This window comes from Sphaerodactylus townsendi, linkage group LG04 (assembly GCF_021028975.2).
Source record: "Sphaerodactylus townsendi isolate TG3544 linkage group LG04, MPM_Stown_v2.3, whole genome shotgun sequence".
In the NCBI taxonomy this organism is placed as follows: domain Eukaryota; kingdom Metazoa; phylum Chordata; class Lepidosauria; order Squamata; family Sphaerodactylidae; genus Sphaerodactylus; species Sphaerodactylus townsendi.
In genome coordinates, this window is record NC_059428.1 from 2,234,074 (window position 1) to 2,249,575 (window position 15,502).

A 15,502-nucleotide genomic window follows, 5' to 3' on the forward strand; every position below is an offset into this window, starting at 1 on the left:
CTGATTCACCAGTGCTCTTTCCAGAAAGGAAGGGAGGCACGTGTCTTGGCAGAAGCGGCCTGGCTGCTGTTTTCCATGCCTTATTTTTCACACATTCCTGGTCACGAGCCACCAATGTTTTCTTACTTTACCAAGAAAGAGCACACACAGAGGATGACTTGCGAGGTAACGCATGGCTGAGGCATGTTAACCCTGAGCTGGAGGAACCAGAGTCAAACTGCAGTGGCGTACGAGGTGAAGAGCTCTTGTATCTAATCTGGAGGAACCTGGTTTGATTCCCGGCTCTGCCGCCTGAGCTGTGCAGGCTTATCTGGGGGATTCGGATTAGCCTGTGCACTCCCACACACGCCAGCTGGGGTGACCTTGGGCTAGTCACAGCTTCTCGGAGCTCTCTCAGCCCCGCCTACCTCACAGGGTGTTTGTTGTGAGGGGGGGAAGGGCAAGGAGATTGTAAGCCAGAGGTGGGATCCAGCAGGTTCTCCCAGGTTCCCGAGAGTAGGTTACTAATTCTTTGTGTGTGCCGAGAGGGGGTTACTAATTGGTGGTTTTGCCACATGATTTTTGCCTTAGTTACGCCCCTCCTATCAGCAGTAGCGCGCAGAACTTGGAGCAGTTTAGCAGAGTGCACAGTGCATTAGCAGCCCTCGCCTGCGTGCATTCGTTTCCCGGCCGAGGACCGGTGCAGCGGCTGCGTCCTTGCCACAGCCCCGCCCAGGAATGCCCCGCCCCAGGAATGCCCCGCCATGCCCCTGTCATGCCCCGCCCAGCCCCATTGGCGCTACGCCACAGTTTGAATCCCACCACCATGGGAACCTTTTACTAAATTTTTTGGATCCCACCACTGTTGTATGCTCCTTTGAGTCTCCTGCAGGAGAGAAAGGGGGGATATAAATCCAAACTCTTCTTCTTCTTCTCTTTTTAGATCTTGGAAGCTAAACAATGTCAACTCTGGTTAGTTATTGGATGGGATGTGTGGGATCGCTAGGCACAGACTGCTAATAGCAAACCACCTCTAACCATGTCTTGCCCTTACCTGTGTAGTCCAGACTAGCCTGATCTTGTCAGTTCTTGGAAACTAAGCAGGGTCAACCCTGACTAGTATTTGGGTGGGAGACCACCAAGGGAGTCTAGGATTGCTACACAGGCAATGGTAAACCACCTTTGCATGTCTTTCGCCCTGATCTGAGATGATCAGATGTGAGATGACCAGATCTCAGAAGTGAAGCAGGGTCAGTCCTGGGGATTATTTGGATAGAAGATCACCAAAGAAGTATAGGATTTGTATTGTCGAAGGCTACCGCATACCATGCAGCTGTGGACAAGTCTACATAGGAATCCACCTCATACGCATGGCCCATAGACACCATCATCAAGAACGAGGCACTCGCAGACTATTTCCAGCCAGAAAAAAATCCCAGCAATAGCAGAACACATGATAAACCAACCTGGACATAGAGATATTATTTGAAAAGAAAAACATAAAATTCTGGACCACTCTGAGAAAGCCACTTCATGTTAGACTACACAGAGAAAGCCATTGAAATCCATAAGCACATGGACAATTTTAACAGAAAGGAAGAAACTATGAAAATGAACTGAACTTGGTTGCCAGTGTTGAAAAATACTAGAGTCAAGACAGTGTCTAACCAGCTCCACACAAACATAGGATGACTATAGACAAAGGAAACAAAGGCCAGGATACTTCTATTCAGATGCTCCCACCAGTGACCTTGCCATCTCCATTGTTACTCCCATGCTACAGACTTCATTGTTACTCATACTTCTATTCAGATGCCCTCAACTATTGACCTGGTTGACTTCTTTGTTACTCACAGATAATGTTTCTTCACCCACCCTGGATGCTCCAACAGGTATATATACTCCACTTGCTTTCCCAACATCAGATCCTCTGAAGATGCATTCAGCCACAGATGCAGGCGAAACGTCAGGAGAGAATGCTGCTAGAACACGGCCAGACAGCCCGAAAACCACACAGCACCCAAGTATAGGATTCTCATGCAAAGGCAGAAAATGGCAAACCACCTCTTTTGACCTGATCTGGTTGGCTTGGGCTAGCCCAGTCTCATTAGATCTCAGAAACTAAGCAGGGTTGGTCATGGATGGGAAACCACCAAGAAGGTCCAGAGTTATTATGCAAAAGGCAAACAATGGCAAACCACCTCTCTGTATATTTTGCTCTTGAATGGACAACCCATGCCAGCCCTATTTTGCCAGATCTCAGAAGATAAGCAGGTTAACCCCAGTTAGTATGTGGATGGGAGATCCTCCCAAAGAAGTCCAGGGCCATGACACATAGGCAGGTGATGGCAAACCACCTGCACCCATCTCTCCGCTTTTAAACCCTATGGGGTTGCCATAATTAAGCTCCAACTTGACAGCACTTTCCAATACTAATGTGTGTTCAGTGCTTCTGAATTAAGAATGAGATCCAGAATACCCAGCTTGCCTTTCTGGGTTAGCAAAAGATCCTGCATTCTTCACAAGGGCTCATTCTGCACATACGGAATAATGCACTTTCAAACTGCTTTCAGTGCTCTTGAAGCTGTGCAGAATAGCAACATTCACTTGCAAACAGTTGTGGAAGTGGTTTGAAAACGCATTATTTTGCCTGTGCGGAAGGAGCCAAGAATTCCAAGCACTTGATGGCCTATTGAAAGCCGACCAGCGGTCCACCAATGAATGTTCAAGGAAGATGTCCACGTTTGTGCTCTTTGAAGGTCAACAGGCACATTTACATATAATCCTGTTTGCAGAGTAACGGGCAGAATGTAGCCTTGTGCGCCACTTTAAAATAAGAACAGTTATCTTGGTAAAGACCAGTCTTTTTAACCTCAGAAATCATAAACAAAAGCACTTTACTCATACTGAGAAAAAGACTATACATATGACAAAGTATCACTTATACATTGATACATTTACAGTTCATTGTTTTGTTACAGTTTGGCTACCATAAGTATCGTTTACAATATTAAACATTCAGTCAGAGGCTTTTACATGGCTTTGGTTAACAGGACACGAAACAACATCTTTCCTCTGCAGAGACAGAGAGCTAACTGTTTCCAACGGTCACTTTTAGAATGTTTGCTGAGCAATCCCAGAATTCCCTGCTGCTGCATGCAAGGTGGGATTCGGCAGATTTGCACCACTTCGGCAGAACGGGTTGTTAAAATGGTGCTTATAAACAACCAGTTGTTAAATTGTTTGAATCCCACCAATTCAAACTGTTTGAATTATTTGAACCCCACCACTGTGTACATCCAACACTCTTTGCGTCCCATTTCTTTAGAAGAAGAGTCTGAATTTATACTCCACCTTTTACTCCTGTAAGGAGTCTCAAAGCCGTTTACAAACGTATTTCCCTTCCTCTCTCCCCAACAGACACCTTGGGAGGTAGGTGGGGCTGAGAGAGTTCTGTGACTAGATCAAGGTCACCCAGCTGGCTTCATGTGGAGGACCGGGAAAACAAACCCAATTCACGCTTCATGTAAGGAGCGGGGAAACAAATCTGATTCACCAGACTAGACTTTGCCGCTCTTAACCACCTTTGGGGCCAGGCTTTCACATTTCCTTTCAACCAGGGGTTTAACTTAGCAGTTTGCTTTTACAGTCTGCTTCTAGTCTGAGGCCTGCCTTACAAGGCTGCTAATTTATGCCTTGGCTTTTTAATGGCAGGGTATTTTTAACATAAGAACATAAGAACGAGCCTGCTGGATCAGAGCAGAGTCCATCTAGTCCAGCACTCTGCTACTTGCAGTGGCCCACCAGGTGCCTTTGGGAGCTCACCTGCAGGAGGTGAAAGCAATGGCCTTCTGTGGCTGCTGCCGCTCACGAGCACCTGGTCTGCTAAGGCATTTGCAATCTGAGATCAAGGAGGATCAAGATTGGTAGCCATACATAGATTTCTCCTCCATAAATCCATCCAGAAGCCCCCCTTTTAAAGCTGTCCAGGTGAGCCTAGCCATCGCACCCCCTCCTGTGGCATGACATCTTCCAAACACCGATCCCACGTTGCGTGAAGAAGAGTTTCCTTTTATTAGTCCCAATTCTTCCCCCTCCCAGCATTTTCAAGGGATGCCCTGTTAACTTTAATGATTGTCATGCTTTTTTATCCTTTTTTGCCGTGTTCCACTTTTTTTAAGCAATGCCTTTATTGGAAGCAGGTGCAGCTGGAAGTGTATGTGACTCTCTAAATATATAGACCAGCAGGAATTTGGTAGGGAACCTGCTTGGCTCTCTCCAGATGTTCAGGAACTACAATTCCCATCAGCCCCTACCAGCATGGCCAATTGGCCATGCTGACAGAGGCTGATGGGAATTGTAGTTCCTGAACATCTGGAGAGCCGCAGGTTCCCTACCCCTGAAATAGACAAATGAATGAATAACCCTCCTGTGTTTGATTCCTAGATCTGGGCATCTTCTGTTTGTTTAATGGGCAGAGGTACAACCCAGGAGAGAGTTGGCATCCTTACCTGGAACCCCATGGAGTGATGTACTGCATCAAATGCACCTGTTTTGAGGTATTGCTTGAAGTCCACCAGGTGCCAACAACCACTAACTAGTGCAGTGGTGGCGAACCTATGGCACGGGTGCCAGAGGTGGCACTCAGAGCCCTTTCTGTGGGCACCACGATAGAGCCAGTCGCCCCCCCTCCCCCAGACATCCCTAGGCGGCTGGCCTGGGCTATGGAAACGTTAACATTAAAACTTAAGACCTAGTTTTGAGGAGGCAGTGTAGGTAACCCTGCTAAGCGCTGTTAAACCCCACTGGTTTTCATGGGAAGAACTAAAGCGTGATCCTTTACCTGGGAGTATGCTCAGTTGCTGGCAATGGGGCTTGCTTCTGAGTAAACCTTCCTAGGGTCATGATTCACCTGTTGGAAGAGTTGCACGGTTGCTTCAAAGCAAAGCCACCGACTACCACCAAGCTTACTCCCGAGTAGCATATGCCACCGGAGCCAACCGTTTTTTTCTTAACTTCTAAAACCTCAATGGTATTCAGGTTAAATTGCGGCTTGGCACTTGCTGATAAATAAGTGGGTTTTGGGTTGCAATTTGGGCACTCGGTCTCAAAAGGGTTTGCCATCACTGAACTAGTGATTGCCATGTGTAATATTATGATGAATTCTAGCAGAATAAGTGGCCCTAAATCAGTGGTGGCGAACCTTTGGCACTCCAGATGTTATGGACTACAATTCTCATCAGTCCCTGCCAGCATGGCCAATTTGCAGGGGCTGATGGGAATTGTAGTCCATAATATCTGGAGTGCCAAAGGTTCGCCACCACGGCTCTAAATGGTTGGAGATATTCTTTCGCCCCAGGTGAGATTCCTCCATTGCTTCCTCTGTCACCTGTAGCCATTTCCAGTTTGGCTTAGCCAGGAGGGCTGTAACAGGATTTACACTAGGATTCTGTTTCTCCTGGGCCCCTTCCACACAGGCAGAAGAACGCACCGTCAGTCCACTTTCACAATTGTTTGAAATTGGATGTTGCTCTTCCGCACAATAAAATCCAGCTGCAAAGGAGCAGCAGTGGCGTAGGAGGTTAAGAGCTCATGTGTATCTAATCTGGGAGGGAACCCGGGTTTGGATTCCCAGCTCTGCCCGCCCTGAGCTGTGGAGGCTTATCTGGTGAACCAGGGATTAGCCTATAGCACTCCACACACACGCCAGCTGGGTGACCTTGGGCTTGAAGTCCGCAGCTTCAGCGGAGCTCCTCTCAGCTCCACCCTACCTCCTGGGGTGCTTTGTTGTGGCGAGGGAAGGGGCAAGGAGATTAGTAATTGCCCTTTTGAGGCCTCCTACCACAGGGAGAGAGAAAGGGGGATATAAATCCAAACTCCTGCTCCCTCCTCCTCCCTCCTCCTGCTCCTGCTCCTGCTCCTGCCTCCTCCTCCTCCACCTCCTCCTCTTCTTCTTCTTCTTCTTTCTTCTCTCTCTTTCTTCTTCTTCTTTCTCTTCTTCTTCTTCTTCTTCTTCTTCTTTCTTCTTCTTCTTCTTCTTCTTTCTTCTTCTTCTTCCTTCTTCTTCTTCTTTCTTCTTCTTCTGTCAGACACAATCATATCTTCAATTAAAAACATTGATACAGTCTCGGTAAGCTTTGTTTTGACAAGGATTTTCCATTACGTATTGACGGACAAGAACTCAGCTTCTGATGTGTGAAAACCAAAGGTTCAAGGCGTCACACTAAAGGCATGAGAACTAAATTAACTTACAAAACCAATAATTCTCTCTGAAGTTACTACTATAATTCATAAAGTGTTGTGTATAACCATACAAAACAGACCACAGTCATGATTCAAATTCATCAAAATAATTGTCTTCCAGTCTCTGTAAATATCTAGAGTCTCTCATTTCAAACTCCCACAACAATTCCATACCCAGTGTGACATTATGTGCAAAAGGCCAAAATAATGGCTCAAAGAATGTCAAAATAAATATCTCCAATTCTTATAAATCCTTTAAAGTTCTCTCTCTCTCAAGCCGCCTCAGCGTTTCCAAAAGCGTTTTAGAGCTGCTGGATGTCTTCTCTCTAGGAGAAGGAAATTACTTGAAATTCTCTTTTTTTCACATTTCTTAATTGCCATATGGATTTTCTACAAAAAATAATAATAATAATAATCATAGTTTTTTGTTATACACACTTATTTTTAAACATAAACTTATTAATATTTTTAAACAATTTTAAACAATTTTGAACATTTTCAAACATTTAAGAAATTTAGTGTGTGATGCGAACCTTGGTTTTCACATATCTATACGTTACACACATTTTTGGACTGTTCTTCAGAACTCAGTTTGATGCCAGGTTGTCCCTTTCGCCCCCTAGGATACCAACGTCAGCTGCTATCAGATCCAGTGCCCTGCGCTCCCGTGTCCAAACCCCATTATGGACCCCCAGCAATGCTGCGGCAGGTGCCCAGGTAAGTAGACCTTGAAGCAGGCAAGGGTCCGGTATCCTCCCCACCCAACAATTGAACTTCAAAGTACAGAGATCTGTTCCCCTAGAGAAAATTGCTGACTTTGATGGTAGACTGTATGGCATCATCCTAAACTGAGGTCTTTCCTCTTCCCAAATTCCATCATCCCCTGGTTCTACCTGGAAAATCTCTGGAATTTCCCAAACTGGAATTGGCAACACACATATCTGATCTTTTACACTAGGGTTCTGTTTCTCCTACGACCTCTTCCACACATGCAGAATAATGCACTTTCAATCCACTTCCACAATTGTTTGCAAGTGGATTTTGCATTTGCATAAGCATAAGCATTTTTATTGTCATTGTGCACGCACAACGAAATTTACAGCAGCATTCCTCGATGCACCCAATTTCAGACTCATACCCCATCCTCACTTTCGCCTTCCTCCACCCATCCTTACACAGCCCCAAACACATCAACACGAAGCCGCGGAGTTCAGCATCGCCACAGCTCTAGAGTAGAAGCTGCCTCTAAGCCTCTTTGTCCTAGTTTTGATAGACCTGTATCGTCTGCGGATGGTAACAGTTCAAAAAAGTGTGCGGATGAGACGGGTCTCTCAATATTTTGGGCTTTCTTCAGGCTTCGGAATGATAGAGTTCTTCCAAGGAGGGGAGAGGGCGGCCGATAATCCTCTGTGCAGTAGTGATCACCCTTTGGAGCGCCTTCCTATCTGCCCCATTGCAACTGGAGAACCAGACACAGATGCAGTAGGTTAAGAAAGCAGCAAAGAGAAACAGCAAGTTTGCTGATCCTTATTTGTTGATCCGCTGATGCAAATAATTTATGTTCAGTGTATTGGTGCTCACCTTTCTATCTTTTCTTCGGTAAGGAGCTCAGACCGTAACGTCCTCATTCTAAATACATAGGCTGGCTTGGGTCTGAATGCTTTGAGCAACTCCAATACTACAAAACAGCCAGTGTGGTGCAGTGTTAAGAGCAGATGCACTCTAATCTGGAGAACTGGGTTTGATTCCCCGCTCTGCCACTTGAGCTGTAGAGGCTGATCTGGTGAACTAGATTAGCTTGTGCATCTCCATTAATACATGCCATCTGGGTGACCTTTGGGCTACTCACAGTTCTTCAGAGCTCTCTCAGCCCCACCCACCTCACAGAAGAAGAGAAGAAGAGTTTGGATTTATATCCCCCCTTTCTCTCCTGTAAGGAGACTCAAACTGGATAATCTTCCTTGATTAATCTCCTTTGCCCTTCCCTCACAACAAACACCCTGTGAGGTAGGTGGGGGCTGAGAGAGCCTCCTTGAGGAAGCTGTGATCTAGCTCCAAGGTCACCCAGCTGGCGTGTTGTGGGAGTGCCCAGGCTAATCTGAATTCCCCCCAGAGAAGCCTCCTATAACTCTCAGAGTGGCAGAGCTGGGAATCAAACCCGGTTCCTCCAGATCAGAGTGCACCTGCTCTTAGCCACTGCTCTTAGCCACTACGCCACTGCTGCTCCAGAGTGTTTGTTGTCAGTGGGGAAGGGAAAGGAGTTTGTAAGCCCCCTTTGAGTGTCCTTACAGGAGAGAAAGGGAGGATATAAATCCAAACTCTTCTTCTTCTACAACTATACTTTGTGATGGTACTCATACCCTGATTACACCCTCCTCCGATCTTCTCCACCATGACAGCTGGGAATGGAGTCTAAGGCAAGGTGGGGGGGGGGGGTTGCAGAGGGAAGGAACCTCAGCAGGGTATATGCAAGGTATAGTCTGCGCTCCAAAGCTGCCATTTTCTCTGTGGTGTGGAGATCAGTTGCAATGTTTTATCGCTATGTTGTATTTATGAGACCTTGTATTTGTTTTATGTCTCATTGTACACCGCCCAGAGCCCTTTGAGGGTTGGGCGGTTTATCAAGCCTAATAAATAACTACTACTACTACTACTACTACTACTACTACTACTACTACTACTACTACTACTACTACTACTATTATTATTATTATTATTATTATTATTATTATTATTATTATTATTATTATTCCAGGACCAGGACCTCTCCAAGTTCTGTTTGCCCTTTCCGCACAACTCTTCTTCCATTTGCAGTGTGGGCTGGTGACAGTTCAGAAAGATTTCTAATCAGCTCCTGGCTTTTCTTCTCTCCCCCCCCCCCTTTCCTTTGCAGAGTTTTACAGTCAACCTGGACTCGAGGAGGAGCCCGTCGATTCCTCCTGCGAATACAACGGGGCAACGTACCAAAACGGCGATATTTTTACCGCCAGTGAACTTTTCCCTTCTAAGCAGTCCAACCAGTGCACACAATGCAGCTGCTCGGTAGGTGGCTACAGTGGGGGGGCAGGGTCATTGGCTAGGGTTTGCCCTCTCTGGACTGAACATACAGTGCTGCGGAGGCCTATGTGGGGGAGGGAGCAGAGGTGGGATCCAGCAGGTTCTCACCAGTTCCCGAGAGTGGGTTACTCATATTTGTGTGTGCCGAGAGGGGGTTACTAATTGGGTCTGCTTTTCCATTAGAAATTCCATTGGGTCCAAAAATCACAAAGTCCTGTCGTTTCCTATGTGGCTGGTTAGCGAAGGTAGAAAACGGGATCATTCTCCCTGTTGGGCTGTTTAAAAACATATTTTAGAAATACGGTAAAGTTCCTTGTTTAAGGAAAGTATCCTTCTAGAAACAAAACTAAGTATTTGAAAGTATTAAGTATTTGACAGGCAGTCAATTAGAGGAGAAGTAGTTGTTTCTGTTGGCAGTAGACGACAGGACTTGCTAGAATGAGTTTAAATTATGGACAGAAAGATACCAGCTGGAAATTAGGAACTTTTTTTTTTACAGTAAGAGTTTTTAACAGTAACAGAGAAATTATTAATGCCCCCCCACTTCGCCTGGATCGTCTGCCACTTCTACTCGTCCGTGTCTCCGCCCCATACATCCCATAGAGCTTATGCCACAGTTTGAATCCCACCACCATGGGAACCTGCCACGGCCAATTGACCGTGCTGGCAGGGGCTGATGGGAATTGTAGTCCACAACATCTGGAGTGCCAAAGGTTCGCCACCACAGCCGTAATGCCATATAATTCCCACCCTCCAAAGCATCATTTTCCCACAGGGGGAATTGATCTGTGCAGTCTGGAGATCAATTATCCTGCTGGGTGCAGGCCAGGTTCCCCCCGGAGGCTGGCAAACCTATCAGAAGTGGGGCGGGAGCGCCGCAGGCAGCTAGAAATGTTAAAAATGAGGGGCTGGCATCCGTGCCAGGCACAAATAGCTGGCGCTTTCTCACTGTGAAGGTCTGCCAAAGCGGCTGCCACCGTGTCGAGAGGGAGCCAGGAGGTATGCCCTGCCCTGCCTTTCCTGGAGGGGATTGCGCGGCAGACAAAGGCAGTTGGCTGGAGCTAATGTTGCCAACCTCCAGGGGAGCCCTGGAGGTCTCTCAGAATTGGGAGATGCAGGTGGTTGGCTGGGGATCTCTCTGATCTGGAGGACCCGGGTTTCATTCCCCTCATGAAGCCTGTGAGTGACCTTGGGTTAGTCACAGTCCTCTCCAGACTCTCTCAGCCCTGCCTACCTCACAAGGGGTCTGTTGTGGGAAGAGGAAGAGGAAAGGAGTTTGTAAGAAGAAGAAGAAGAGTTTGGATTTATATCCCCCTTTCTTTCCTGCAGGAGACTCAAAGGGGCTGACAATCTCCTTGCCCTTCCCCCCCCACAACAAACACCCTGTGAGGTGGGTGGGGCTGAGAGAGCTCCGAAGAGCTGTGACTAGCCCAAGGGCACCCAGCTGGCATGTGTGGGAGTGCCCAGGCTAATCTGAATTCCCCAGATAAGCCTCCACAGCTCAGGCGGCAGAGCTGGGAATCAAACCCGGTTCCTCCAGATTAGATACACGAGCTCTTAACCTCCTACGCCACTGCTGCTGTAAGCCACCTTGACTCTCCTTATGGATAAGGAAAGTGGCAGAGCTGGGATCCGGCAGGTTCTCACAGGTTCCCAAGAGTAGGTTACTAATTCTTTGTGTGTGCCGAGAGGGGGGTTACTAATGGGTGATTTTGCCACATGATTTTTGCCTTAGTTACGCCCCTCCTCTCAGCAGTAGTGCCCAGAACTTGAAGCAGTCTAGCAGGAGGTGCACCGGCGTGTGTGGCAGCCTGCGCCTGCGTGCATTTGTTTCCCGCCCATGGAGTGACTGCCGAGTGGCTGGATCCCTTGCCACAGCCCTTGCCCAGGAGGCTGCCCGCCCTGGAAGGTCTTCTGAAGCGTCTGCCATCCCGCCGTGCCTCCCCGCTCTGTCGTGTCACGCTTTTAGCCCCATTGGCGCTATGCCACAGTTTGAATCCCACACCCATGGGAACCTGCTACTAAAATTTTTGGATCCCACCACTGGAAAGCGGGGTATAAATCCAAAATCCTTTTCTTCTTCTTAAGATTGGCAGAGTCTTATCTGGTAAACGGGGTTTGTTTCCCACCACTTATATTCCACCTGACCTTGGGACAGCCCCAGTTTTCTCGGAACTCTCTCAGCCCCACCTGCCTCAGAAGGTGTCTGCTGTGAGGGGGGAAGGGCAAGGAGATTGTCAGCCCCTTTGAGTCTCCTGCAGGAAAGAAAGGGGGATATAAATCCAAACTCCTCCTCCTCCTCCTCTTCTTCTTCTCCTCCTCCTCCTCCTCCTCCTCCTCCTCCTCCTCCTCCTCCTCCCCCCCCCCCCGCCCGCCCACCACAGGCCAGCCGGCCGGGCCTCCTGGGCCTCCTCCCTCCCTCCTCCTCCTCCCTCCCTCCCTCCCTCCTCCTCAGCTGCCTCCCTCCTCCCTCCTCGGCCCATCCCTCCTCACCTCCTCCTCCTCCTCCTCCTCCTCCTCCTCCTCCTGGAGATGCCGGGGATTGAACCTGGAGCCTTCTGCTTGCCAACCAGATGCTCTACTACTGAATCATGGCCTCTCCCTAGAGATATTTCAGTGGAGCATGTGACCCATTTATTCCCCTCCATTGAGACCAGGAATAGCTTGAGAACGGGAATCTGTCTACTTGTTTCTGATGCTCCGAATGATGTCTGGGTCTTCTGTTGTCTCTCAGGAAGGCCAGATCTACTGTGGCTTGGTGACCTGCCCGGAGCTGTTCTGTGCCTCCCCTCAAACCATCTCTGATTCCTGCTGTCCCATCTGCAGAGGTAAGGTGTCCAAAGTATTTCTCAAACCACATGAATAGACCTCACTGCGGTAAGCAGAATGGCCAGCTCCAGATGGAGGAATTCTTGGAGATTTGGGGACAGAGTCCAGGCTAGGTGGGATTTGACCAAGAGAGGAATCTTCGTGGGGTCCAGTGGTGGGGTCCAAAAATTTTAGTAACAGGTTCCCACGGTGGTGGGATTCAAACTGTGGCGTAGCGCCAATGGGGCTGGGAGGGGCACGACAGGGGCGTGGCTGGGCATTCCAGGGCGGGGCGTTCATGGGTGAAGCTGTGGCAAGGACACAGCCACTGCGCCGGTCCTTGGGCGGGAAACGAACGCACGCAGGCGCAGGCTGCCACGCACGCCGGTGCACCTCCTGCTAGACTGCTTCAAGTTCTGCGCGCTACTGCTGAGAGGAGGGGCGTAACTAAGGCAAAAATCTCGTGGCAAAATCACCAATGAGTAACCCCCTCTCGGCGCACACAAAGAATTAGTAACCTACTCTCGGGAACCTGTGAGAACCTGCCGGATCCCACCTCTGGGTATGATGTCAAAGAGTTTGCCCTCCAAAGCAGCCATTTTCTCCAAGGGATTGACTTCGACAATCTGGACATCAGCTGTAATTTCAGGAGATCTCCAAGAGGGGCGATTCTGCCGGCACGCAGCTGCTGTGGCTTTCCCCAGTGCTGGGAACTGGGGCTTCTACTGGTGTAGCAAGGGAGGAGCCAACATCAATCAGCTCCCTCCCAGCCTTTGCTGGTGTTAAGCCAGCAGCCAGCAGAAGCCATCTTGGCACAGCAATGAGGTTGCACAGCTCCACCCCAAAGCCGCGGCAGTGTGGGGAGGCTTTGAACACTGCCACCGCATTTGGATGGAGCTGTCCAAGCTCCTTGCTGTGCCAAGACGGCTTCTGCTATGCTAGGCACACGCTGCCTCAGTTTCCGCTGAGCTTGAACCTGGAAAGAAAAATGTTTGGGGGTTGATTATCATAAAACGTTGAACAAAATTTGGTGAGTGCTCTTGAGAGGCGTTGTGTTTTCAGGTGCGTATGTGCGCGTCATCTAGTCGCAGCTAGGGGCGGGGTGATTCAGAATTTACTGAGCAGAATAACTCGGGAGTCGATAAAGCCGAACACGATTCGGCTTCATCGGCTTTTGGACGGGGACAGGGCTGAATTCTGTGCTAGGCTCAGCTCAGCATTCACCACAGCATTTGCGTGGACTTCAGAAGACACATTTTTGGGGGATTCAAGTTTTTTTTTAAAAAAAGCCATTGGGAAAAAGCCAAATAAAGCTTTATTTGGCTTAACACCCCCCACCCCAAATGTCAGGTTTTAAAAAACCCAAGCTGAAATTTTTCAATAAAAATTGTCAGTGGTTACCCTTAGTCATTATTGATATTTAGAAGTGTGTCCCATTATGGAATCACATGCTGTTGCCGAGTGGACTAGACTCCTATCGACTGGAAGGGAACCAAACAGAAGAGAAGAAGAGAAGCATTTGGGCCTCTTTAGTCTGCATCGTTTGGGACTCTGTAGTTTGGAGAGGAGACGTCTGAGGGGGGATAGGATCGAAGTCTATAAAATTATGCATGGGGTAGAAAATGTTGACAGAGAGAAATTTTTTCTCTCTTCTCACAATACTAGAACCGGGGGCATCCACTGAAAATGCTGGGGGGAAGAATTAGGACTAATAAAAGGAAACACTTCTTCACGCAACGTGTGATTGGTGTTTGGAATATGCTGCCACAGGAGGTGGTGATGGCCACTCACCTGGATGTCTTTAAAAGGGGCTTGGACAGTTTTAGGGAGGAGAAGTCGATCTCTGGCTACCGATCTTGATCCTCCTTGATCTGAGATTGCAAATGCCTTAAACAGTCCAGGTGCTCGGGAGCAGCAGCAGCAGCAGCAGCAGAAGGCCATTGCTTTCACATCCTGCATGTGAGCTCCCAAAGGCACCTGGTGGGCCACTGCGAGTAGCGAGAGCTGGACTAGATGGACTCTGGTCTGATCCAGCAGGCTTGTTCTTATGTTCTTATGTTATTAAGCATGGAGGAGAAAGCAGAGACAGGGTTATAAGAAGCACAGAAGAATGAAACCCTGTGTTAAAAATCCTTTCTTGTGTTGTCTGCTTCACTGCATCAAGAGATTCAAAGGGGATCTAGCATTCAAACAATATCTATGCAGAACTCCTTGGAGGGAATGTTTTATTTTCTGCCCTAAAATGTTTTAAAGCAGTAGTGGCGAACCTTTGGCACTCCAGATGTTATGGACTACAATTCCCATCAGCCAATTGGCCATGCTGGCAGGGTCTGATGGGAATTGTAGTTTATAACGTCTGGAGTGCCAAAGGTTCACCACCACGGTTTCAAAGTGTCTGTGCAGAAAGGGCCACAGTTCCTCCCTGATGCCCACCCTCCCTTTTATTTCCACAGATAATTCCTATGACAGCTTGATGGATGAGGAGCCCCTACAGCTGAATGTAGGTATTGTATGCCAAGTTTCCACTCAACACATCACAGCTATTGTTTTTGTTTGAAATGACTGAAAAATGTTTGGTTTCTGAGCTTCAGCACCTGCCCCTAGTCTACAATCTCATTTTTAACATTCCAGTAGTACAGTGAACATATAAAGCTGCCTTATATTGGCTGTTGTGGATCTTCTGGGCTGTGTGGCTGTGGTCTGGTAGTTTTTTTCTCCTAATGTTTCACCTGTGGCTGGCATCTTCAGAGGTCACAGTAAGATGTGGTATTATAGTGGAAAGCCATTATTAAAAAGAGGAGTCTGTTGTCTATGTCCAGCCTAGCCAACTTTCTCCAAAGGCGATCTCTGGAAACAAGAGTCGAAAGCACCCTTTAAATCAAGGAACGTAAGATGTGCTTCTCTCCATGGTCCTGAAATGCACCTTACCATGGTATGCTTCTGAAGATGCCAGCTGTAGACGCAAGCAAAACATTAGAAGCAAAAAACTATGACCTCTGCCACACAGCCCAGAAAACTGCCCCCCTCCTCTCTCTCTCTCCTTCCTTATTCCCTCCAGCTAGTACAGTTATTGGCCACTGCCACCCAGCTGAGCAGTGAAAGGAAAATCTCCAGTGAAATGTGGAGGTTGCTCAGAGTTCTTGGCGTGATGATATTGCTTCTGGCACAACTTTGAAATTATGACATAGTGTCAGGTGAAACTCTAGCATTTTGCCCTACGCTCTATGGTTAAACCATAGCAATTGGGGCAAATGCTAGAGCATGTCCCCAGCACAATGGTGTCTCTTCTGATTGTGCAGGCAGTGACATGCGTGCCGGGGACACGGATCACCCTCCCCCTCCCCAAATTTGCATCCTTGCTTCTCCCATCACCCTCCCTCCCCCCTCAATGATATTGCCACACCGTGGGAAATGA

The 15,502-nt window shown here is 48.1% G+C and overlaps 1 protein-coding gene across 1 annotated transcript in view; it reads left to right on the forward strand.

Annotated features, from left to right (window-relative positions):
- CHRDL2 (chordin like 2) overlaps positions 1-15,502 on the forward strand; it is a 52,869-nt gene that overhangs the window by 16,794 nt on the left and 20,573 nt on the right. The window contains exons 2-6 of the mRNA XM_048494755.1: positions 4,426-4,538; positions 6,846-6,939; positions 9,116-9,264; positions 12,014-12,107; positions 14,541-14,587. Of these exons, the coding sequence (XP_048350712.1) occupies positions 4,426-4,538; positions 6,846-6,939; positions 9,116-9,264; positions 12,014-12,107; positions 14,541-14,587 (497 nt within the window). The remainder of the gene's footprint in view (positions 1-4,425; positions 4,539-6,845; positions 6,940-9,115; positions 9,265-12,013; positions 12,108-14,540; positions 14,588-15,502) is intronic.